This window comes from Dromiciops gliroides, chromosome 2, assembly GCF_019393635.1.
Source record: "Dromiciops gliroides isolate mDroGli1 chromosome 2, mDroGli1.pri, whole genome shotgun sequence".
In the NCBI taxonomy this organism is placed as follows: Eukaryota; Metazoa; Chordata; class Mammalia; order Microbiotheria; family Microbiotheriidae; genus Dromiciops; species Dromiciops gliroides.
The window spans coordinates 560,744,286-560,768,825 of NC_057862.1; the positions used below are offsets into that span (position 1 = coordinate 560,744,286).

General features: G+C 38.4%; 1 protein-coding gene across 8 annotated transcripts in view; it reads left to right on the plus strand.

Moving 5' to 3' along the window:
- Positions 1 to 24,540, plus strand: part of DZANK1 (double zinc ribbon and ankyrin repeat domains 1) — a 141,074-nt gene that overhangs the window by 44,399 nt on the left and 72,135 nt on the right. For 6 of the 8 annotated variants that reach the window (XM_043989377.1, XM_043989378.1, XM_043989376.1 and 3 more), the window contains 4 exons: positions 3,163 to 3,255; positions 10,750 to 10,872; positions 11,891 to 12,055; positions 18,813 to 19,014. In XM_043989377.1, the coding sequence (XP_043845312.1) occupies positions 3,163 to 3,255; positions 10,750 to 10,872; positions 11,891 to 12,055; positions 18,813 to 19,014 (583 nt within the window). The remainder of the gene's footprint in view (positions 1 to 3,162; positions 3,256 to 10,749; positions 10,873 to 11,890; positions 12,056 to 18,812; positions 19,015 to 24,540) is intronic. The other 2 variants (XM_043989374.1, XM_043989373.1) reach the window with 2 other exon arrangements.

The window sequence follows — 24,540 nt, forward strand, 5'->3', positions numbered from 1 at the left end:
GCAGTTCTCCTCAAATTGGGAGTAGTTTTTCCCCCAATTAATTTGTGTTCCCAGGTTTGTCACTGGGCAATGGATTATTGAGTTCTATTGTTTCTGATTCATCCTTATTTAGTCTGTCATTTTTTTTAAAATCAGTACCAAATAGCTTTGGTAATTATTGTTTTATAATATAATTTAAGGTCTGGAATTCCTTAATTTATACTCCCCCCCCCGATTTCCCTTGAGATTCTAAATCTTTTGTTCCTTTGAATTAATTCTGTTATTTTGTCTAGCTCTATGATATATCCTCTTGTAGCTTGATTTTTTAAAAAATTATCTCCTTTGACATTCTAGACCTTTCTTTAAATGACTTGCTATTTTTTGTCTAGCTCTATAATATATCCCCTTGGTAGATTAATTGTTATAGCACTGAATCTATAAATTAATTTAGATAAGATCATTTTATTTGTTATGTTGGCATAGCTTAGCCATGAACAGTGAATATACCTCCAATTATTTAAATAATTCTTTATTTCATTATGGAATGTTTTATAATAGTATCTATTCAAGTCTTATGTGCATTATTAGATTCATTCCCAGATATTTTATGTATTTTGTGGTTATTTAGAATACGACTCCCTTTTCTAATAGTTCCTCCTATGTTTTGGTATAGCTATATAGAAATGCTGTTGATTTTTTGTGGGTTTATTTTGTAGCCTGCTACTTTACTAAAGATGTTAATTGGCTCACTGTCCTTGCTGCTTAATGTTACCAGCAAATAGATATAGTTTTATATCTTCTTTGCCATAATTTATGCCATTTATTGCTCTTGTCTTACTGCTATCACTAGCAATAGTGTTTGCCATTTATTATTAATAAAAATAGCTAACATTTATATATCACTTTATGGTTTACAGAGCACTTTACATCTTTCTTATTTGATCCTCACAGCAACCCAGTGAGTTAAGTGCTATTATTATTATTATGTTTTACAGATGAGGAAAGTAAGTCTGAGAAAGGGTAAATGATTTGGTTACCCAGTCAGGATGTGTCTAGATGTGTGAAATTTGAACCCTCCTCCTGGCTATGAAGCTAGATCTCTGTCTTCTATGCCAAGCTGCCATTTAATGAAGGAAACAGATAGACTAATAGATTGGTATACTTTTTCCTTCCTAATGTTCAAAAGAATTGCCATAGGGTTACTGGCAAGTCTGAAAACTTATCTTCCCAAAATTGGTTTTTTAAAAAGCATTTTATTCTAAGCATTCTTTTTGCATTTCCCCCCTTAGTTTTACATGTTCTAGAACTGTGGTTGTCCGTGTGGTTCAGGATCCCTGGGGGTACTTGATACTAAGACATTTTGATTTCTAATATAGTATATATCAATAGGTATATAGCCCCCACAAATAAGAGCTCTTGGGGAGGGGTCTTCAATAATTTTTTTGAAAGGGAAAGCTCTTAATCCAGTAGCATAGCAAGAAAAGTAGAAATAAAGTGAGGGAGGGAGAAAAATTTGGAACTCAAAATCTTATAAAAATGAATGTTGAAAACTATCTTTACATGTAACTGGAAAAAATGCTATTAAGATTTTTTAAAAGAGTAAAGGGATCCTAAGACCAAAAAGTTTGAGAACTGATGCTCTAGAACTATGTCAAATAACAGCATTTAACGTGGGTAAGAAAATATTTTGAATGGCAATCATAGAAAAATAGGGCATTTTGAAGCTGATAATGTACAAAAAAAGTACTTGTCATAATGATAAGAGAAAGACTGTTGTTTTTTATTTAAATGTGCTATTCACATTCAAAATTATCCTAGCTACTCAGATGAAAAACAGAAATTAAATGTTGAGAATCATGATATATGTGATAGCTTATATGAAAGTTTTTCATAGCTACATTTCTTTTGATTGAAGAAGAAATGCATAGGTTCCTGGATTCTGACTCAGGAAGACCTGAGTTCAAATCCTGCCATTGCCTGTGTGACTATTAGCAAGTCACGGATCGCTCTGAGCCTTAATTTCCTTATCCTCATAGCAATCAGGATCAAACGATATAACATAGGTAAAGTGATAGACAAATGTCAGTTTTGTTTTCCACTTAAAGTAACCTTTCAGGCTTGATAAACCTGCTTCTATAAATCTGAAAACATAAAATATTTGAGAAACAACTCCCTATTTGACAAAAATTTCTGGGAAAACTGGAGAGAAGTCAGGCAGAAATTTGGATTAGACAGATATCTTGTACAACTTACCAAAATAAGATCAAAACGAGTATACAACTTGAATAGTAAAGTTCACACCATAAAAATGAGAACAAGATCAGACTCTGTGCACAGCTATGACCATCATACGGGTTACAGCTGATCACAAAAGACAAAATAGATCATTTCAGTTACATGAAATTGAAATTTTTGTACTTCTGTTAGAAATTTTAACTCCCAAGCTAAGGTTCTTAGATTGAGATTCCCACCTGCCTGCTGCTTTGCAAGAAACACTGTCACTGAGATTGAAATGGGTAAAAAATGCCCTGAGTGTTTTTTATTTTTAATGGAGTTCATATTGTTTACCATAGCACTCTCAAAGATCTTTTGGGGTTTTTTTTGGTTTTTTTGGTTTTGCAGGATAATGAGGGTTAAGTGACTTGCCCAGGGTCATACAGCTAGTAAGTGTCAAGTGTCTCAGGCTGGATTTGAACTCAGGTCCTCCTGAATCCAGGGCCAGTGCTCTATCCACTGTGCAACCTAGCTGCCCCCCAAAGATCTTTCGAAATTGACTGTTGCATTTTTAACAGCTTTGGGATATGACTTCTTTCTAGCCTGAAGTTTCCCAACTACAGTTATACAAGTGCCAGGATTACTATGGCCTCAGCCATAAGTCAGCATGTATGTTATTGGAGCCCCTCAGAAGACAAGTGGCCATACATTTCACCAAGTCCTTTTCAGGAAGATAGTGTAAGAGGAACCTGGTCCTTACCCTTGGCAGGAGTAAAAGGCCCTGGAGACCCCAGTGTGGCTCCTATGATTCTGTACTTCTGTAGCATTGTGAGCTCCAGGAAAAACCTTGAGGAAAAAAACCACTTCTCACTGTCTCAAAGAACTTTTTTTTAACCTCTGAAACACCTTGAAAGCTTGCCTATTGTTTTGTTGTTTGCCTAAAACAATACATTTTTCTTTACTTCTAAGGGGAAGGGAATCTGCCAGTATTGTGGAACTGGAAATCCTGCTCCCTTTAAGCACTGTGTGACCTGTGAGAGTCGCCTGCCTGAAATATGTGTGGTAGGTTACATTCATCATTGACTCCAGCTTGCTTCAAATTGTACTGAGCTCAAAATTGAATTGTTGTTAAGAGTAAAGCTTTAGCACAATTTCCCCCAATTTTAAGGAAGCAGAAGGAATTGTACTATCAGATTAATACTTATTGCCTTATTATAAGATTATTATTATTTTAAACCAGATTTATACCAGATTAAGACTTTCCCCTTGCTCCCAAATAAAGCCAGGAACACCTAATTTCACATTGACTTCTGGGCGCCTACAGGAGAGCCAGCTACTGTACGAAAAGCCCACTCGTTGAGAAGGGATTGCTCTTTGCCCTTGTGCCTCTCTGGAGAGCAGTATGGGTAGGAAGGGGATTTGCATTTTTTTCCCTTACCCCACACTGGCCATGGTCTTTGTTTGGCATTGGAGCTACTCTCCCAGTGTTAGGCACCAAACCCAGCCCTGAGCAGAATTGGCTCCAAGGAGAGTGAGCCCTGGCAGCAGAGAAAGAAACCAGCGGTGGAAGAAGAGTAAAGTTAGCATTGGCTGTTTGAAGTCATGTGGTGGTGGTGGTGGGGTGGGGGGCAAGGAGCCATCATTAATCAATCAGTACATCAACAAGCATTCAAGGCTTATGATGTTCTAGACATTGTGCCAAGTACTAGAGATATAAAAAAATCAAGAGCCCTGTCCTCAAGGAACTTTCATCCTAAGAGGGGAGAGAACACGTATATACAGAGGAGATAACAAGGTAATTTTACAGGGGAAGAAGACCTCTTGGAGAAGGTGGGGTTTGAGCTGAGCCTTGAAAGAAGGGTGGAGATTAGGAAGAATAGCTTTCCATGCATGAGGAACAGCCAGTGGAAAGGTACCAAGCCAGAGATGGGTATCATGTGTAAGGAAAGGATAGACCCCTAGTTTAGCTGGGAGGGAGTCATATACAAGAAGATTAGAAAGCTCTCAAGGGTCCAGATATTGCAGAGAGGTGTTTTGATCCTTGAAGGCCAGTGCAGTTTATTGAACAAGGGAGTGGTCTACTCGGGTAATTCCTCTTCCTGCTGTCTTCCAATTGTAGGCTTGAAAGGAATAATACGTTTAACTTCTTTCTCCCTATGTGCCTCTCCCTGTGTACCTTAGTACTTCTTCCTCAGCTCCCTTTAAGCAAAGAAAACACAGATGAGTAATGCAATGAATGGTTAACCACAACTTTATTTTAACACCAGCTTTAAGGACTAGGTGAACAGGTATGCAAATAAACTTAAAAAAAAAAAACAGAGCTAAGCTTTTGGAATAAACACGTTCTTCCTGGGTAGTGAGAGGGAAAATGGAATCATCTTGTATCTGCCTACCTGGACAATTTCAGCAGAGCCAAGATCTGTCCAAACAAGCCTCAGATTCATCCCAAGCCCCAAGACAGACCCTTCTCAGGGTCCAGTGCAGGTAACCTTATTGTTGCAGCTCTTGCTTATGCTTACATAGTGATTGAATCTGTCCAATTTTTTCACTCATATTCTCTCAGTACTGCTGGGACCCCTGTGCTGCTTTATTTCTTGTCCAGTGTAGGTACAAGCAAAGGTGGGCATGGTTTTTTGTTAATACTTCCAACCTGTTTGTGTCTATATTTTCTTGAGTCTTTTTTTTTTCAAGAAGTTTGTGGATAGAGCACTGGCCCTGGATTCAGGAGGACCTGAGTTCAAATCCGGCCTCAGCCACTTGACACTTACTAGCTGTGTGACCCTGGGCAAGTCACTTAACCCCAATTGTCTCACCAAAAAACAAAAACAAAAAAACAAAAAAAGTTTCTGCCCTTCTCTAGCTTTTTTTTTTTCCTTCTCTATCTTTTAAGAATGGGAGAGAAGCTAGCTTTTCAGTCATAGTTTCAATGACTCCTCAGGGGCTGAAGTAGATAAACATTAGGGAATTTCTTCCACTTGTGGACATTAGTCTCCAACATCTTCTTACATACAGAGAACAGTAGTATCAGGTTGTCTTTTTGCAGGTCCTGTGCTGAGAAACTAGGAGTAATATGTATTGAATTACAGTGGATTATGCTTTTACAAAGTAAGCCTTTTCTAGTTTAAACTGGTTTTCTGTTCAAAGAAGACTTAGAAACTTGCCTTTTCAATGTTCCCCTTTCCTGACATTCCTGACAAGTAGCTAGAATGGCAGCCAGTATTTTAAGATAAGCTTGTTCTGTTTTGAAGATCATTATCAATTGTTGACCATATCTGGGGTGAGTTATTTTCTCTGAAAATAATCCATAAGCAGCTATTTCACAGTTGCCTCACAGACTTGTAGTATGGATCTGTAATTGTTAGAGTAGTTAAGAAATCAAAAATTGGCTGACTTAACTGACTGATTATATTTAATAAGTCGATCATTTGAGGAAATAACTTATATGGTCATAAAAACACAGCTCATGTGTTGTTATTTTCCTAAATTTCCTATGTGATATGGATTTTTTAGACTGGAATTAAAATCACAAACCACAATATCACTGGGTGAATTTATTTTAGGGTGATATTTTGTGATTTTTAAGATAACTTTTACAGTTTAAAAAATCAACTCATTATTGTGCCTTAGAAAATTGCTGTTTTCAGTAAGGTCAAAATGGGTACATGATTTAGACACAAAGAGTGATACCATAGGTAAATTAGGAGAGGAAAGAACAGTTTACCTCTCAAATCTATGGAGAGGAGAATAATTTATGATCAAATAAGAAATAGAGAATATTATGAAATACAAAATGGATGATTTTGATTACACTAAATTAAAAAGGTTTTGTACAGAAGCAATGCATCCAAAATTAGAAGGGAAGCAGAAAGCTAGGAAATAATTTTTACAGCCAGTGTTTCTGATAAAGGCCTCATTTCTAAAATATATAGAGAACTAAATGAAATTTATAATAATTCGAGTCATTCCCCAATTGAGAAATGGTCAAAGGATATGAACAGGCAGTTTTCAGATGAAGAAATCAAAGCTATCTATTGCCTTATGAAAAAAATGCTCTAAATCATTATTGATTAGAGAACTGCAAATTAAAACAACTCTGAGGTGTACCACCTCACACCTATCAGATTGGCTAATATGACAAAAAAAAAGGAAAACAATAAATGTTGGAGAAGCTGTGGAAAAGTTGGAATACTAATGCATTGCTGGTAGAGTTGTGAACTGATCCAACCATTCTGGAGAGTAATTTGGTACTATGCCCAAAGGGCTATAAAACTGTGCATACCCTTTGACCCAGTAATACCACTACTAGGTCTGAATCCCAAAGAGATCATAAAAATGGGGAAAGGACCTACATGTACAAAAATATAGCTGCTCTTTTTGTGGTGGCAAAGAATTGGAAATTGAGGGGATGTACATCAATAGGGGAATGGCTAAACAAGTTGTGGCATATAAATATAATATATAATGGAATACTATTGTGCTGTAAGAAATGATAGCCAGATTTCAGGAAAACCTGGAAAGACTTACATGAATTGATGCTGAGTGGAATGAGCAGAACCAGGAGAACATTGTACACAGTATCAACAACACTGTGTCATGATCAACTGTGATAGACTTAACTCTTCTCAGCAACACAATGATTCAAAATAATTCCAAAGGACTCATGATAGAAAATGCTCTCCAAATCCAGAAAAAAAGAACTGTGGAATCTGAATGCAGATTGAACCATGTTGTTTCTACTTTTTTTGTTTTTTGTTTTTGTTTTTTAAAGTTTTTCCCTTTTGTTCTGATTCTTCTTTCACAACATGACTAATGCAGAAATGTTTAATGTGATTTTACATGTATAACCTATATCAGATTACTTGCTGTCTTGGCGAGGGGGTAGGGAAGGGAGAAAGGGAGAAAAAATTGGAACTAGAAATCTTATAAAAACAAGTGTTGAAAACTATCTCTAGGGGCAACTAGGTGGCGCAGTGTCTAAAGTACCAGTCCTGGATTCAGGAGGACCTGAATTCAGATACTTGACACTTACTAGCTGTGTGACCCTAGGCACTCTCATTGATTGCCCTGCGAAGAAGAAGAAGAAGAAGAAGGAGAAGGAGAAGGAGAAGAAGGAGAAGAAGAAGAAGAAGAAGAAGAAGAAGAAGAAGAAGAAGAAGAAGAAGAAGAAGAAGAAGAAGAAGAAGAAGAAGAAGAAGAAGAAGGGAAGAAAGGAAGAAAGGAAGAAAGAAAGAGAGAAAGAAAACTATTTCTACATGTTACTGGAAAATAATAAAATACTTTTATAATCTTAAAAAAAAAAGAAAATTGCTATTTTCCCAAGGAATAAGAGAAATACTATAAGTTGGAAAGCAGTAAAAATTTTAAAATGTTGCATGTATAGAATCTTTATCATAGTCTTTATTAATAGAGGCAAATAAATTACCAATCAAAAGTCAATTCTTGCCTTATACTGTGTGATCTGTCCTGCACAGATAATAAATACATAAAATTGATATTCCTTCCTATACCCAAAATTTATACCCCTTTCTATTTATCCCATAAACTGTACATAAGCCCAGCTCTGCTCATGGCAAAACTGCTTTTACAATATTTCTAAAGTTGAATTTTTTCATCAAAACGGTACATGCTGAATGAATAGAGATTTCATTGTAACAGTATTTAGCATTGACATGTCTTAGGAGCAAAGTTTGCTACTCAATCTGATATCTCTGTTTAATGTGATGGGACAAAGAGACTTTTCTTTTCTTTTTTTTTAAAGTCAGCTTCATATTCAAAAGATTCCTGTTTAACAAATGAATTAAAATTCTAGGTGCAAACAAACCTTGCAAAAGGGCTTTCTTCTACCTATCTCTAACCCCTTGCAAAATTTCCTCACTGTACTCCCTGTGGGAATCTGTTCTTTATTGTGCCTACAAGAACACAAGAGCTGGTTGAACAAGTTTGTAAACATATTTCCTTTCAGATTTTTTTCTGTTGAGTTGTCAGTTTCAGAGTCACAAAGTAGGTTAATATGATTTAAATCCCCTTACTATCTTTTTTGAGCCAGATTCCTAGGTGAACAAATAGCCTATCTATTAACTTCTTTCTGGACATCATTTAATGCATAAAATGATTAGGTGGTACCCAGGTATACAGAAGTTTTCTTCCAGAGATTTTTTAGCTAGCCCACATATTCAGAAATATTTATATTAGCACTAGCATCTGCACTATAGCTAATATAGGCTTTTAAAAGCCTAGTAGCAGATTTGCTTTTGGGAGGGAATTATGGAAAAGTAAGGACTTGTGTTTTCTGTGATGCATTTTCATTGTCCTTTAATAAGAAACAAGGGTGACAGAAACAGGGGATGTAGGTCCCAAATGCCTCAGAAACTCCATTTCTATGCCAAATTTAGTGTAGCTATTTGACGTATCAGTCTTACAACTCACAGCATGAGGCCCTGTTCAGTGCAACTCTAATACTAGACCATACAAAAAACATTTTTTAAAAATTAAAAAATACAATAGCCTGAAAAAACTTGTAATTAAGACTTTTTAAAAAATACATAAGGGGGGCGGCTAGGTGGCGCAGTGGATAGAGCACCGGCCCTGGAGTCAGGAGTACCTGAGTTCAAATCCGGCCTCAGACACTTAACACTTACTAGCTGTGTGACCCTGGGCAAGTCACTTAACCCCAATTGCCTCACTAAAAAAAAAAATACATAAGGAACAAAGAAGGGAATCAAACAGTAAAACCATCACCTTCTGATGGTCAAATAGTATAGTCTCTGTACTTCTACAAAGGGGATGGATGGGATAGAAACCTTCTAAGAAAAACTCTCTCAACATGTGGGCAGACTGGGTGAGAAAGCTATCCATCAGTCTCCCTTTCTTATCAGAAAGTCTCTCAGATTAGGCTGGATATCTATGCAGCCTCTTGGTTAGACTTTGGGGTCCCAAGATCCCACCAGGACTCCAGAGTTTGGGAAATGCCATGGTAGCACCACAATACACATTCTCCTGTTCCCCACTCTGAATGTGACCTGTGGTTTCTGACAGTGGCAAATGATTTCTGGACTTGAAGCACTATGGGAAATTAAGTCCTGGGAGCCACTTTGTTGATCATACTTAGCTACTATATCTTCTTGCCAGTAAAAAAGGATAGAGAGGGGCAGCTAGGTGGCGCAGTGGATAGAGCACCAGCCCTGGAGTCAGGAGGACCTGAGTTCAAATCCAGCCTCAGACACTTAACACTTACTAGCTGTGTGACCCTGGGCAAGTCACTTAACCCCAATTGCCTCACTAAAAAAAAAAAAAAAAGGATAGAGAGCCTGCACAAATAAACATACATCATCAATATCTGTAGCAAGAAAGGTTGTGTGTGGCCCAAAGGGAAGCCTCTCTCCTCCTCTCAGCCTTCTCCAAGGGAGACCTTAATTCCTTCCAGGAGGGGAAGCAGAAGGTGGGGACAGAGGCCGGCCACTCTGCTCTTCTCAGAGAGGAATAACAAGCAAGAATTATATGCTCCCTTAAACATTATTAGTTTAAAGGAAGTAGTTTTCAGGCTCAAGCTAAACTCTTGATTGTTATTAATAAGGAGGAGGAACTCCAAGTTTCATAGCAAAGTCCCCATTTCAGGGGACTCTCTTCCCCTGAAATAGCAGTTCCATAAAGCAAAAAGCAAAATCTATTTATCCAAAAGCAAAACAGAAATCTGAGAAAGTATACCAGACAATACAGACTGAAGGAGCTCTCTCATTGAGAGTGAGGTAACTAAACTCAACCAAGAGAGAGAATCTCATTTCTTGCCCAAGGAAAATTCCCTGAAGTCTCTAGTGTAGCAAACTAAGGATGAGGATATGATTGAAGTTCTACATGTTGCTTTTTTTCCCCAGAGTCTTTCTTCCTTCATAACTTTGAAGAGAGGTTGGAATATCTCTTCTCTCAATTGAAAACTACTTAGATCTCTCTTCTCTTTCATTCTCACCAACTCTACCACCCTGCCTCTCACTTAGACCCAAGGCATTGATCTCCACCAATGAAGAGAGAGTCCCATACCAATGGGGCCAATTTAGGGCCTCAGGTTATATTCCATTAATTATTTTATAGCCTGGGGCAGCTAGGTGGCGCAGTGGATAAAGCACTGGCCCTGGAGTCAGGAGTACCTGAGTTCAAATCCGGCCTCAGACATTTGACACTTACTAGCTGTGTGACCCTGGGCAAGTCACTTAACCCTCATTGCCCTACAAAACCCCCCCAAAAAACCATAGGTGACAATTATTTTATAGCCTAATCATAATTATTACAATTAATTCTTAGGATTAATCTCCTTGTATAAGCTTACTACAGACATATCTGTTGCTCTCCCACAAAAGAGAGCCCAGGAACATTCTGTCCTGTATAGCTAACATTAAAATCCATTTTATTTACTGGCCAGAAATATTTCAGTGATGCATTCTTTAGCTTTGCTGTATTGTTGCACTAAGTGTTGTAGTTACTTCGTTTTGGTTGTTTTGTTGGGGAAGGGGGGAATGGAGGAAATATTGTTGCTCTTCCTTAAAAATAGTTTTGTTTCACTAGCCAATATTCAATGGAGAAGTAACTTCACCTCTTATCAGTCAGAAGACAACAACCATTTCCTGTTCAAAATGTGGCCGCAGGAATCGTTGTGATGCACGTTTTTGTGACTGGTGTGGAGCTAAGGTATGTACTTTCCCCATAGACTTTTTTTGTTTTGTTTTGGTGAGGCAATTGGGGTTAAGTGACTTGCCCAGGCTCACACAGCCAGTAAGTGTCAAGTGTTTGAGGCTGGGTTTGAGCTCAGGTCCTCCTGACTCCAGGTCTGGTGCTCTATCCACTGTGCCACCTAGCTGCCCCACCCAGACTTCTTTAGCCCTGATCTTCTTGAAGGTGATCCGGACAGATCCAGTGTTTCTGCTCTGTAGCTTCTGTTAATCCCAAAGTTATATTCTTGAGGGGGCAGCTAGATGGTGCAGTAGATAAAGCACTGACCTTGGAGTCAGGGGGACCTGAGTTCAAATACGGCTTCAAACTTACTAGCTGTGTGACCCTGGGCAAGTCACTTAACCCTCATTGCCCTGCTCCCCCCAAATATATATAGACATATAGACATATATATATATATATACACATATATGTATGTATATATATTTATTCCTTTGAGATTATGGTTGGGAAATTCTACTTATTTGACCAATGTTCTCAAAGAATCTAAAGATAGGGATACTTTTTTTATTTCAAAAAAATGAACCACATTATTAATTGAATTAATAGTCTCTGAAATCACTGCCACATGACGCTGGTAGTCACTGTCAGAATTCGTATTCTATTGACAGAGCCATTGGGAACCCTGGGTTACTTTGACTAAAGTCCTAGTCTATTATGGTACCTCCTCCAGGTGTAAAGATGGCCCTGTGCTCTTGAAGATGACACGAGCAGAGCACAAGGTCTGGCATGTCCTCAAGGCCCAGTAGCATTCTCTCTCTCCTTTTCCTTCTTCTCTCTCTCCCTCTCCAAGGACCATCATCATCTTCACACTGGTTGCAAGGTAATGAATGTTTTCTGCATGACAACTCTCATGAGACCATTTACCATGTTTCAGAGGATTTGTGATTTACATCTGCAGAAGGAGGCCCGTCCTGATGAAATATCAGATCCTTGAAATTGTCACTAAAATGAGAACTATCTTCTATTTTTCTAGCCTACCGTTCCAGCCTGCTATTCCATTTGCACTAAATGCAGAGCCAGCAATTACCCAGATGCCCGATACTGCGGCTCTTGTGGTGATTATGTGGAGCCCTTCACAAGCATAAAAACTGGTAATAGCGTGATCTTTAATGCTAGAGAAATGGACACTCTTTCTGAGGTAAGGTCTAAAAAAGAGAATGCCACACAGACACATCGGATTATATATGTTCAGATTATTTGTGTAATTTCTGCCACTGTGGATCTGATTATGGTTTTATAGAGAGCTTAAGCTCAAAGGACTTGAATGTGTAGCAGGTGGCAGATCTGGGTATTCCTGATCAATTGAGGCCCCCCAGTTCCTTTGATGAAATGACAGCCTTTTATCCTTCTAGAAAGGAAGCCTGTCTGTGAAGGTGTCTTTACTCTCTGGATCTTTGCTAGGTGACGTTTCCATTGCAGGATGATGCAGAAACTCCTGTTTGGTCTTCATGACTATAGAATGGTGTTGCAGGTGATTGTCCCCGAGAGTAAAGAGGATGGACTCTAGTGAGGCTAGAAAGCTTTGGAAATCAATGTCTCTGCCTTTCTCTTTTGTGACCCTTAGGGTCCACAATTTCTTTCCCTTGAACGGCCAGAAAGGAGGAAGAGTAGAGGATTTCTCCCCCACCAGAAGGTGTGGCAGCTACATGTACATGGCAGTGGAAATAGGTGCTTGCCTAGGTGAGTCTGAGTCCCTGGCCACCTACTTCCCTGACATTGTTTCCTTCCCTGAGCACAGGCTTGCAATCAGCAATACTCCGGCCTTGGTAGCTACCTCATGGGTCAAGAGTTCTTGAGTTCAAGATTTGGGCATCAGCCACTTAGAGGAATGGGAGAAAGAAGCCCTTATCTTGTACATTGCTAGCTCCCCTACCCTGGACCAACTCAGAGCTGGGGTATCTCATGTAATCTTGGGGCCCATCAATCTACCATTGCAGATGCTTAAGCCCTTTTGGGAGACCCACACATGTTCAGAGCTATTGATTTAATTTTAATTTTGTTCCCAAATTGTTTTGAGTTGGGACAGGCTTGTATAAGCACTAAGGCAAGAAGGTAGCCTATGAGAACTCTGTAAAACATTGCTTGCTTGTTGAATTTGTATAACTGTATATTTAGGGGTGAGTATAATTTCCAGGCCCGATTGGCTTCTCACAAAAGACAGTCAGTTTTGAGAATGTCTAAGAACTATGCCAACTGCACTTTTGCTTGGACTCTTCATGGTAGAACTGTGCCACGTTGACTTGGCTGAGACTCTGGTGTAAGCTACACAAAGGAGGCACTTAAGAGACGATGTTGGAACCTCCCCAGGCCAAGAGGACTATCCAGAATTAGGGATGTGTACAAATATGCCAGAAGCATCCTTGTTTGATTTGCTAGGACACTACTTAAATAGTGGGAGAAATCTTCTCTTTCCCTATCCCTTTCTGAAAGTCCAAGAGAGAGAAAAAGTATATCACAGAGAAAGGCCCCCCAAATAAGGGTCAGAACCATTTTCAAAGGTTTATTCTCAGGGGACAATAATCTTTGATACAACCTTCTACCTAACAGGGAATCACAGGGACCAATCTGGAGTTGAAACATCATCCCAGTAAGGTACATGATGATGCTCAGCAAAGATCCAGGGTGCATGCCTAGATCCATGGGTGGTACTCCTTTCTGACAGGCCCATACTCTCTAATTTTTGCTATTGCTCTGTTGCTCTATTCATTTCAAATCAATGGATCTATAACAAGGTCTGGGGGGAAAATGTACTATTGAGGAATCTAAATCCTATATCTACCATACTTATTTACATGGAAATGCTGGGACTCAAGATTATTTGATTATTTTTAGTCAAATAGAAATCTTGGTCCATGTGTAACACTACTTAAGGAAATTTGGATTTGAATGGATTAGACCTAACATTCACATGGTTCTTTAAAGTTTGAAAAATAATTTCTTACTACAACCTTGGGGGTGGTTCATGTACCCTAGGTCTTCCTGATCCTAAGGCCAGTCTACTATGCATGCTGCTTCTCACTACTATAGTTACTTTGTTTTTGTTTTTTTTGTTTTTTTTTTTCAGGGAAGTGAGGGTCAAGTGACTTGCCCAGTGTCACACAGCTAGTAAATGTCAAGTGTCTGTTGCTGGATTTGAACTCAGGTCCTCCTGAATGTAGGGCCGGTGCTTTATCCACTGCACCACCTAGCTGCCCCACTATAGTTGCTTTGTGAAAAAAATAAAATGAAATTACTCTGACATAATTTAAGTAGGAGGGGAGCCAGAAGGGAATATGACAAAGAGGGTGTGACAAAATATTGCATACCAAGTAAATAGAGCTGGGATTAGAACACAGTTCTGCTTGAGCCAGATGTGGGAAGAGTAACTCCCTCCAGAATTTCTGCTCAGGCTGTTTGTTTCCCTTTCCTCAAATCTTTTTTCCTTTGACTTTAGCCTTATATTGACTGTTAGTATTCGTGTTTATTCCCTCAGTTTCCTTAATTAAAGATGTCTTTGATAAACATTTTTCCAGACTTCACTTTATTAAAAGTTTATGGGGCAGCTAGATGGCGCAGTGGTAAAGCACCGGCCCTGGATTCAGGAGTACCTGAGTTCAAATCCGGCCTCAGACACTTAATACTTACTAGCTGTGTGACCCTGGGCAAGTCACTTAACCCCAATTGCCTCACTAAAAAAAAAAAAAAGTTTATGAGGCAGCTAGGTGGTGCAGTGGATAAAGCACTGGCCCTGGATTCAGGAGGACCTGAGTTCAAATCTGGCCTCAGACACTTGACACTTACTAGCTGTGTCACCCTAGGCAAGTCACTTAACCCTCATTGCCCTGCAAAAAACAAAACAAAACAAAACAAAACAAAACCACAGTTTATGAAATGAAAGGTAGCTGGTAGGATGTAATGATACACCTTAGGTGCCGTACCTGATGAGGAATGGCTGTGATCCTGGTAGCCAATCTGTTTCTGGCTATCTTGAAAGGATAGTAGAATATACTAGTAAAAATTCTTAAATACAATATTATTGGTGGTCCACCAAGACATACCCAAGAAGGATATGAATTTAACTACAAAACACTTTATAGAAATGAAGACAAACAAAATAATTGGAGAGACATTAATTGCTTATGGATAAGTTAAACAAATATAGTTAAAATGACAATTACATTTAAATTAACTTGGTGTCATACCAAACTACCAAAGTATAACTTTGTAGAGCTAGAAAAAACCTATAACCAAATTCATATGGAAGAGCAAGTAGGAAAGAAGGAAGCCTAGCAGTACTAGATCTCAAACTATACTATAAAGCAGTAATCTTCCAAATAATTTGGTAAGGTTGATAGACTCAGTGCACAACGTACAGACTTTGTTTTACCAAAATTACTGGAAAAAGAGGAAGAGTCAGTTGGTTAGTCAGTAATTATTTATTAAGCAGCTACTATGTGCTAACCTCCAGGGATACAAAGAAAGACGTCCCTTTTCTCTAGGAGTTTAGTCTATTGGGGGAAACAACGTACAAAAACTATGTACAAACAAGCTAATACAGAATACTCTGGAGATAATCAGCCGAGGGAAGGTACTAGTATTCAGCGGGGATAGAAGGAGGACTTTCAGCTGGGACTTGAAGAAGTCAGGGAAGGTGGGAGGTGAAGGTGAGGAAGGAGAGAATTCCAGGAATGGGGAGACAGCCAGTGAAAATGCCAGAATCAAGATATGGAGCGTCTTATGTAAGGAACAGCGAGAAGGCCAGGGCTACCGGATTGCAGGGTATGTGGGGGTAAGCAAGATGTAAGAAGACTGCAAAAGTTGGGGTTTGGGTCAGGAAGGGCCTGGAATGCCAAACAGAATTTTCTCTTTGGTCTTGGAAATGATAGGGAGCCACAGGAGTTAATTGAAGGGGGCAAATGAGGTGACATGATTAGAACTACAATTTAGGAAGATCACTTTGGCAGCTGGATAGAGGAAAGACTGGAGTGGGGAGAAACTTGAAGCAGGCTGACCCACCAGCTGACCACTCATCAATCAATCAATCAATATTTATTAAGCACTTACCTTGTGCCAGGCACTAACCTAAGCGCTGAGGATACAAAAAGAGGCAAAGAACAGTCCCTGCCCTCAAGCACCTCACAATCTAATGGGGGAAAGAACATGCAAACAAATATATACAAAGCCAGCAATATGCAGGATAAAGAGGAAATAATAGAGCAAAGGCACTAGAATTAAGAGGGCGTGGGGTAGGCTTCCTTTGGCATTTTAGTTGGGACTTAAAGGAAGCCAGGGAGGTTAGTAATTGGCAGGAAAGAGAGGACATTCCCAGCATGGGACCGTGAGAGAAGACGCCCAGAGCTTCGAGATGGAGTGTCTTGTTTGTGGAAGAGCCAGAAGGCCAATGTCACTGGATCGAGGAGAAGATGTGGAGGAGGAATGCGTAAAAGAAGACTGGAAGAGCAGGAAGGGGCTCCCAGAGAGGTGGCAGCGTCAGAGGAGGGACTGGGAGGGTGGGGATGCCCTTCCTGAGCGACCTCTCATCTGACCACTGTTTAATCTTGTCCTTAAAGGACAAGGAGCTGCTGTTTCTTCAGAGCACCCAGTTCCCTCCTCCTGAGGAAGATCCTCACGTTTGTGTTTTAGGTTTAAATGTAGTTATCTTCTCCCTTCTTTTCCTCCTCTAGATATCCTTCTACTCTTCATCCTTTTGACACAGAACGCTTTTCTCTTCTGCCATTTCACATAGTTTTATTAAGGGGGAAGAGAATCATCAATTAATTCAACTAACTTCACTTAATATAATCACAGAAGGGTCTAGAATATTATCACAAGGTGTTACGTGTCAGGGTGGCTATATATGATGAAATGTTAACGTATAAAGAAAAATGAATGTATATGGTGGCCCTTTTATGAGATACAAATCTCTTCGGTTAATTCAAGAAGGGAATGTAACGATTTGCTATGCAGGTGAGCTGGCCATATCTCTGGAGGCTTTAAATTGCTAGAGAAATTCCAGAAATTTACTAGTCCAGTTCTTGTTCACAATTCATCAGCTCAGGAAGAGTTAGAAGTGGCGCAAGCAGGCCCCAAAGAACGCGGCAGGAGGATTTTATAAAGTGAGGAAGGACTTCCAGTTCTAGGAACTGTGAATAACTTCATTCATGTGTGTCATACATGGGGGCCCCAGGACTATTGCACTCTTAAGTTTACTCCTGCCTTTCCCATGAACACTATGTGCTCGTAGAAAAGGGCTCTCCAATTTTATGGGAGGGATGTTTTCTACCAACTGTTTTTCCTTAGGCCATCTTAGTAAATGCTTTTGCTAAAAGCGAATTAATTGTACTGGCTGATTTTTAATGAGAAGAATACTGGTGGATGTTTGTCTGCCACAGCAGTAGAAACAGCCGCACACAGAGTTACCCTTAGAGCCAAAGGTAGCAATTGCACTTCTGAGGACCTAACCTGTGAGTGTGACTGCAAGTCTGGAGTAACTAAAGGACAAGTTACACTTTGTTTACTTATTTTTTCCATTACATCTCCGCGTCTGGTTTTCAAAGAACTTTTAAGGATTTTGTTGTCCCCGATATTCCGGAGGGGGTGGGGGATGCATTCCTTGAATGAAGGGAGACCAGCCTGCATTTGACACATAGAGAAGAACCACTTGGCTATGTCAGAAAGGCAAACTGCACACTCAGTGCATGACACACACAAAGGATGGAGGAGGTAGGACAGTGTAATATATGTGTTCTCTTTGGTAATTAGTTTTCTTAGTCTTGTGGGTGTTTTGGTTTTTTTAAAAATTTTGCTCAGAACCTCACAGATACCAAACAAAAGAAGCATTTCCATAGACAAAGCAGAAAATCTGCTAGTGGATGTTTACAACACCCTAAGCCCTTCACAATCTGTTACATCCTCCCAAGATCTCTTTGGTAACTTAACGGCCACGTGCCCCTTCCTTTCCTTTCTCTGTAACTCTTGAGTGTTTTAGCATTTTGTTTTACTCATCTTGCTGCTCTAACTACATTCTCTTCTCTTTCTCTTTGATTCCTTTCTCTTAATCTTCTTTCCCAAGATCCAAGCCTTTCTCTCTCCTCTTCTTTCAGGCTGAGTTATTCTTCAACTTTTCCTCAGTTTCTCTCCAAATTTAATCTCTGTCCTCCTCCACAAAGGCCAGAATCCTCTAAATAAATCATCTTCATGGTTTTCCTCTCCTATTTATTCAACTTTAGTCCTCTCTTCCCCTGCTTCTTCCACAACCTCTCACAGACGATGGAAACAATGTTGAAAGTCACTTAGTATTGACATTCTTGAATTCATAAGCAACTACCTGGGTGTAATTTAGGCCCTTTTGGAAACTGTGTTACCTATAGAATTATGGGACTTACATCATATTTAATGAACAAAAGCACTCCATAGCAATCAAGCAAAAAAGAGTGAGAACAAAGTAAAAAGTTTAGACTATTTCATTTACTCTTTTCCCCACGACATCCTTCAAATTCTATTCCATAAGCCCTACAGCCAATAAGGGGAAAATTAGAGATGCTCACCGACAAATCATGCTTTTAAACCACCCAGACAAGGGAAGATCTCCTTATGTAGCAGCCAAAATCAATGAAGCTAAAGATTTATTAGAAAGTCAAGCTAAGAAGTAAAATTTATACACAGGCAATGTTAAATTTTTATACACATTGATTACTTTATGTGTGAGTCCTGTTGTTTTATAACTTCATAAAAGCTGTAATGTTTTTTAAAAATTCTATTCTTAGTTTGATAGTTTTGTTTGTTCAATGTTTATTTCTCTAGAAAAGATTTTTCTTGGTTAGGAATATCATTTTTATATGAAGACTAGAGAAGTTAAGAAAACTAGAAAAATTAAGTTACATTTTAATTTTTGCTTTCTCTATTTTGCCTTATAGCCTCAGTTAGCATGGCTACATGCTCCCATGTCGAAATGTAATATGCCAGCAAAGAAGGACAAAGGCACGCAAACCGTTGGCCTGTTTTACCCATCGAGCAAGTTTTTGGGGAAAAAAGAAATGGATCTTGTTTCTCAAAAAGAAAGGCAGGAGAAAATGAATGATCACAGGCCTCTGCTCACAGCCATCAGCCCTGGAAGAGGTGAGGTATATGATAGGATTTCTTTAGGGATCAGTGGGGAAATTATTCTCTAGTATTTAAATAAAATATTTTAAGCTTTTTTGTCACTCCTGTTTTCATAAGGCATCTTTATTTGACTGCAGAAATATTGGTAATCCACTATAATTTAACCCCTTACTATTATCATTTTCTGGTATAACTATCACCAGTGCATCACCTATCACTTGGTTGCTTCCCTGAGCTCTCTGAGAAAACAAGTGAAAAATTAACAGTACTGTGATCATTTTCATTCATAAAATTATCCTTTTGAAGATAGGTACCCATATCTGTGAATAGCCAGAGAGGCATAGAGTATCTAAAACCGTAGTTCTGATTTGAGCTGATTTATGCAAAATAAATAAAGCCCTGTCCAAGGGTAACCCATGTGATGATTAAAAAGGTAGAGAGACAGAATTTCTGGGTAATTTAATAATTTTATTAATAAGGCCAGAACATTATTAATAAAAGGATGGTCATTTGGCCCTCTCTCTTAGACCAAAGACAATCATGGCGGCAGACTCACAGTTTATAAACCCTTCAAAACAGTAGGTAGTTCACTAAACAGCAATCAAATCTAATTGGTTAATGTGATTGGAGGTGGGCTATATTAAAGTGAAGGGCTGAGTATCTCTATACCAGACCACCCATAGCTTTAGACTATCAATTCAAAGATTATATGCCCTTTTCAATGGGGAGTTGAGAGTGACCCCTGGAAAGAGAAATTATCTCTACTCAGACTACCCCCCCCCCAGTCTTTGACTATCTAGACAAAAGAATCTGTCTCCACCCAAGCTTGAGTAGAACACAATGAGCATCCCCCACCCTAGATTAAATTCCTTGCAAGGTTGGATAGAGTCTGACTAAGACAAGGAAAGCTAGTGCAATCTCATTATTGCAATCTTATTATCAGTGCTTGAGATTCAAGAAAAAACTGGACTAAGTCAGGATTTTGGAAGGAGGGGAGAACTCCAAATCTCCCCCCAAATTATTGGTTATTAATAATGATTTCTCACACCCATTTCTTCTCCTTTTCAAGTGCCTTTCAAAATCATCAAAGCCTGAATATTTCACAAATATTTCCTGATGGATTTATTGTTTTCTTTTTTATTCTTCTTAGTTCAAGTTAGAGGAAACTTGTTATCTACACTTTTGATTACTCTTTAAATGTATAATGATGTTTATATTTCTTTGGTCCCAAATCTGTGTCCTGTGAAGTTCTTATTTGTCCATTCAAAGACAATCATGTTTGTTAACCCTTGAACAGGCAACTTTTCCTGAATATATATGTAGCAGAGCCTTTTTTTCTCCTCTACTCAAGCATTATTGGGAACACCAGGACCCATTCCTTTCTCCTCCTTTCTAGAGATCTTTTGCAAAGCTACCTCTAAAAGCTGTAAGGAAAAATAGAGACTTAAGGCTTTGAGCTTGAATCTGTAAGTCACTTTGAACCAGTGGAACAAGGTGAAAGCAATAGCTAGGTGGTACAGTGCATTGAGCACTGGGCCTGGAATCAGAAAGACCTTTGGTCAAATTTGGCCTTGGACACTTGGCTAGCTGTGTGACCCTGGGCAAGTCATTTAACCTCTGTGCCTCAATTTCCTTCTCTGCAAAATGGGAGTAATGATAGCAGGGTTGTTGGGAGGACCAAGTGAGATAATATTTATAAATCACTTTGCACAGTACCTGGCACATAGTAGACACCTAATGAATTCTTTTACCTTCCTTTCCTCTTTCAAATACCTTGTTCTTGAACCTCCTACAAAAGAGGTTCAGACACCAGGCCTAAACAAGAATGAGGTTTGGGGATATGTTTTGTTTCTGATATATTCTGATGCTGTACCAATCATCTTGCCATAAGCAAAGGAACTGGTGTTGAGTATGAGTTCTGTCAGCACCCAGGCCTCAATTGCCAGGAAATATTGACCATTTTATATACCCATCTTGATATCCCTTCCTTCTGGCATTTGAGGATTACCGAAACTGATATCCTGTGTATGTCTACCGACAAAGGAACCCAGTGAATAGGAGTTCCAAACAAATAGGACTTGCACATCCTATGACTAGCAAATGTATTTACCTCTTCCTAATCCTTGGGACTCAGAGTTGAAGGCTGCCTGGGCAAATACCTCCTTTCTCTGCTACTGTTTCTTCTCCCCACTCCTTCAACTCTCTCTACCACATTCCTATCCCTCCCAAATCTAATTGTCAAATCTAATGGCCTTTCTCAATCCTCTTCCTTTTTAACCTCTCTATCATTGAACACTGTTGGTCATCCTTTCTTTTAAATTTTAAAAAAATTATTTATTTAGAATTTTCCCCAAGTTACATGTATAAAGAAATTTTCACATCAATTTTTAAAACTTTGTGTTCCAACTTCTCTTCCTCCCTCCCTCCCTCCCTCCTAACTCCCGCTTAAGAACTCAAGCAGTTCAATATAAGTTATACATGTGCAGTCATGCAAAACATTTCTACATTGGTTGAGTTGTGAAAGAAAATAGACAAAAAAACTTTAGAAAAAAGAACTAGCAAAAAAATTATACTTCAATCTGTATTCAGCTACCATCAGTTCTTTCTCTGTAGATGGATTGCATTTGACCATCCTTTCTTTTTTCTTTTTTTTTTTTTTTTAGTGAGGTAATTGGGGTTAAGTGACTTGCCCAGGGTCACACAGCTAGTAAGTGTTAAGTGTCTGAGGCCAGATTTGAACTCAGGTCCTCCTGACTCCAGGGCTGGTGCTCTATCCACTGTGCCACCTAGCTGCCCCCTGACCATCCTTTCTTATGGATACCCTGTGCTCTCTGGTGACCCTTCTTTCTCTTGGGTCTTCTCCTAATTGTTCCTCCTCAATCTCTTTTGCAAGATCTTAACACATGTCATGTCTACTAACAATGAGTATACCTCAAAGCTCTGTCCTGGACCCTCTTGAAAAATTAAGTATACAAGTCATTCAAAGGGCAATGGATATGGGCCTGAGTTTTGTATTAGAAAACATCATCAGAGAGATGAATGATAGAAAAGAGAGGGCTAGTCACGCAGTGAGAGTGTGGGATAAGTGATGGATATAGCCTTGGTTATCCATACAGTGCCAAGAGATCTAGAGGAAGACCTCATGAAATAATGTTTCTTGTTGATTTTGGATATACATTTTTTAAACAAAAAAGTTGGTCGAACCTAACAAACTCCATCAACTCCTTTTTTTTTTGGCCATTATTAGGAGTGCTTGCCTATGAGCCATCCTTCCATTTAGTTGCAACTTTCTTCTTATTCATGTGTCTTATAGACTCATAAATTATTATGCTTATTATCCCAATCCTGAATAAAAATAACTGACATGAAATCATTTTACATACATTATTTCATTTGAAGCTTAAAAATCCCATGAGGTAAATGCTAAAGGTATTATTATCCCCAGTTTACAGATGAGGAAATTGAGGCTGAGAGGTTGAGCCTTTCCCTATCATATAACTACCAAGTAAACGAGATGGGAATTGAACTCAAGTTTTTCTGATCTTCCATGTTTAGTAATCTATTTAGTATTCAGTGATGTTGCCTCTAACCATTGTTATATTCCTGATCTAAATACTCTTTCTTCGTAGTATATCACATTACATTCCTGTGCTTTGTCAGTATTTTATTCAGTGTTGACATTGATTTATTATATTGGTTTGTGGGTTTTTTCTGTCTTATCTTTGCCTAGTATAGAAATACAAGCTTTATTTGCCTCATAGGGAAAAAAATGTAGAATGCCTTCTTTCCCTTTTTTAAAAACAATTTAAGTAGCATAGAATTATTTGGTTTTTTAAATAGCTAATAGAATTCACCCAAGAATCCATTTGATCCTGGTGCCTTTTTATATGGGGATAAGAACTTGGACTTGGGATTTCCTGTATAGAGGGAATTACTAAGTGAGGAGATGCCCTCTTCCAATGTAGGTCTCTATCTTCTCTGCAACTCACAGCTTTAGCAGTGTTGCCCAAAGCTTGGAAAGGTTAAGAGACTTGTCCAAGGACACGTCATTTTTCATGGGTATCAGGTGGACCTTGAATCCAGGCCTTCCTAGCTTTGAGATCAGCTCAATAACCACTACACCATTCTGCCTTTTATATGACAACTCATTAATGGAGTATTTGTTATTTTCTCCTAAAATTGGTTTCTTTAAACTATCTGCATCTTTTCTGTTTTATCTGTATCTTACATCTTTATTTGTTTGTTTATCTAATTATTTTGTGGTTGAAATATTGTTAAATGGCTGCGCACAGTCTTTATTTCTTTTGCATTTGTTATAATCTCTTTATCATTTATGATGATCATTTGATTCTTGTTCAATTGTATTTTATAAGTTTATCATCAACTTTGTTGTTTTTACTTTTTAAAAAACAGCTGTTTATTTTTATCAATTCAGTTGTCCTTTGATTCTCTTTTTATATTGATTTCTCATTTTATTGGAATAATTCCCTTCATTGTACTTACTTTTGGTATGTATTAATTCACTTCCTGATTTCTTTAACTGCAAGTTCAACTCACTCATTTTTTTCTTTTGTTAATATTATACATGTTTACTGATATGTATGTATGTATGTGTATTTATTTTGTCTCAATACTCTGAATTCCATAAATGTTGTTATGTGTCATCTTTAATCTGTTGTTTCTGTAATTGGTTTTTTAACCTAGGCATTATTCAACAAGTCATTATTTAGTTTTCATGAAGGCCTGCATCTTTTTATCATATTTTCCATGTTGTTTACTATTTTTTACAAATAAACCTAAATACAAATAATCTGAGTATATATTTTATATGGAACATAAGGGATATATACACATATATGTGTATATATGTATATGTTTAATGATAAAATAGTTCTTTCAAATATTAATGAATTGTTGCTTTGTTGCTATCTGTCACGATGGAAGTAAAAAAAGGGAGAAAGTAAAGTACAGGTAGATTGAGATGAAGGAAAAAGTTGGATAAATGAAGAGTTTTGAGTGGAAAGGGAAGAAATTCAAGGGATATATGAGGAGAATAGACAGCTGTGATGAAGAAATTTAATAGTTCTCAGATTCTAAAGCTAGCTACATGTACCCAGAAAACACTATATAGGCTTTCAGAACTACAGGTGAGGCACTCGTTCAAAAGTAGGTCTTATTATTTTATGCCTTGTGCTGTGAATCCTGCATCCTCTCATTTCCCACCCCTTGGTCCTATAAAAATTACCCGACTAGCTCTGAGCATAGTCTAACCCTGCTGTGCATGCCTCTTCCACTGATGTCTTCTAAATGTAATTACCCCTGAATGGGAACTAAAAAGAATTGATAAAATTAATAATAGAGAAGAGACTTTTTCTTATATAATAAATCAGACAAGAATCCAGGTATAACCAGGTACTGATTGACAGCGTGAACCAAGTGTCAAAAGGGTCTACCAGCAGCCTTTCTAAATGACTTGTAGCTACCTGCAGACAGACAGGGCCATACCACTCCCTGATTACTCACAAGGCTTCTGGACTCCTC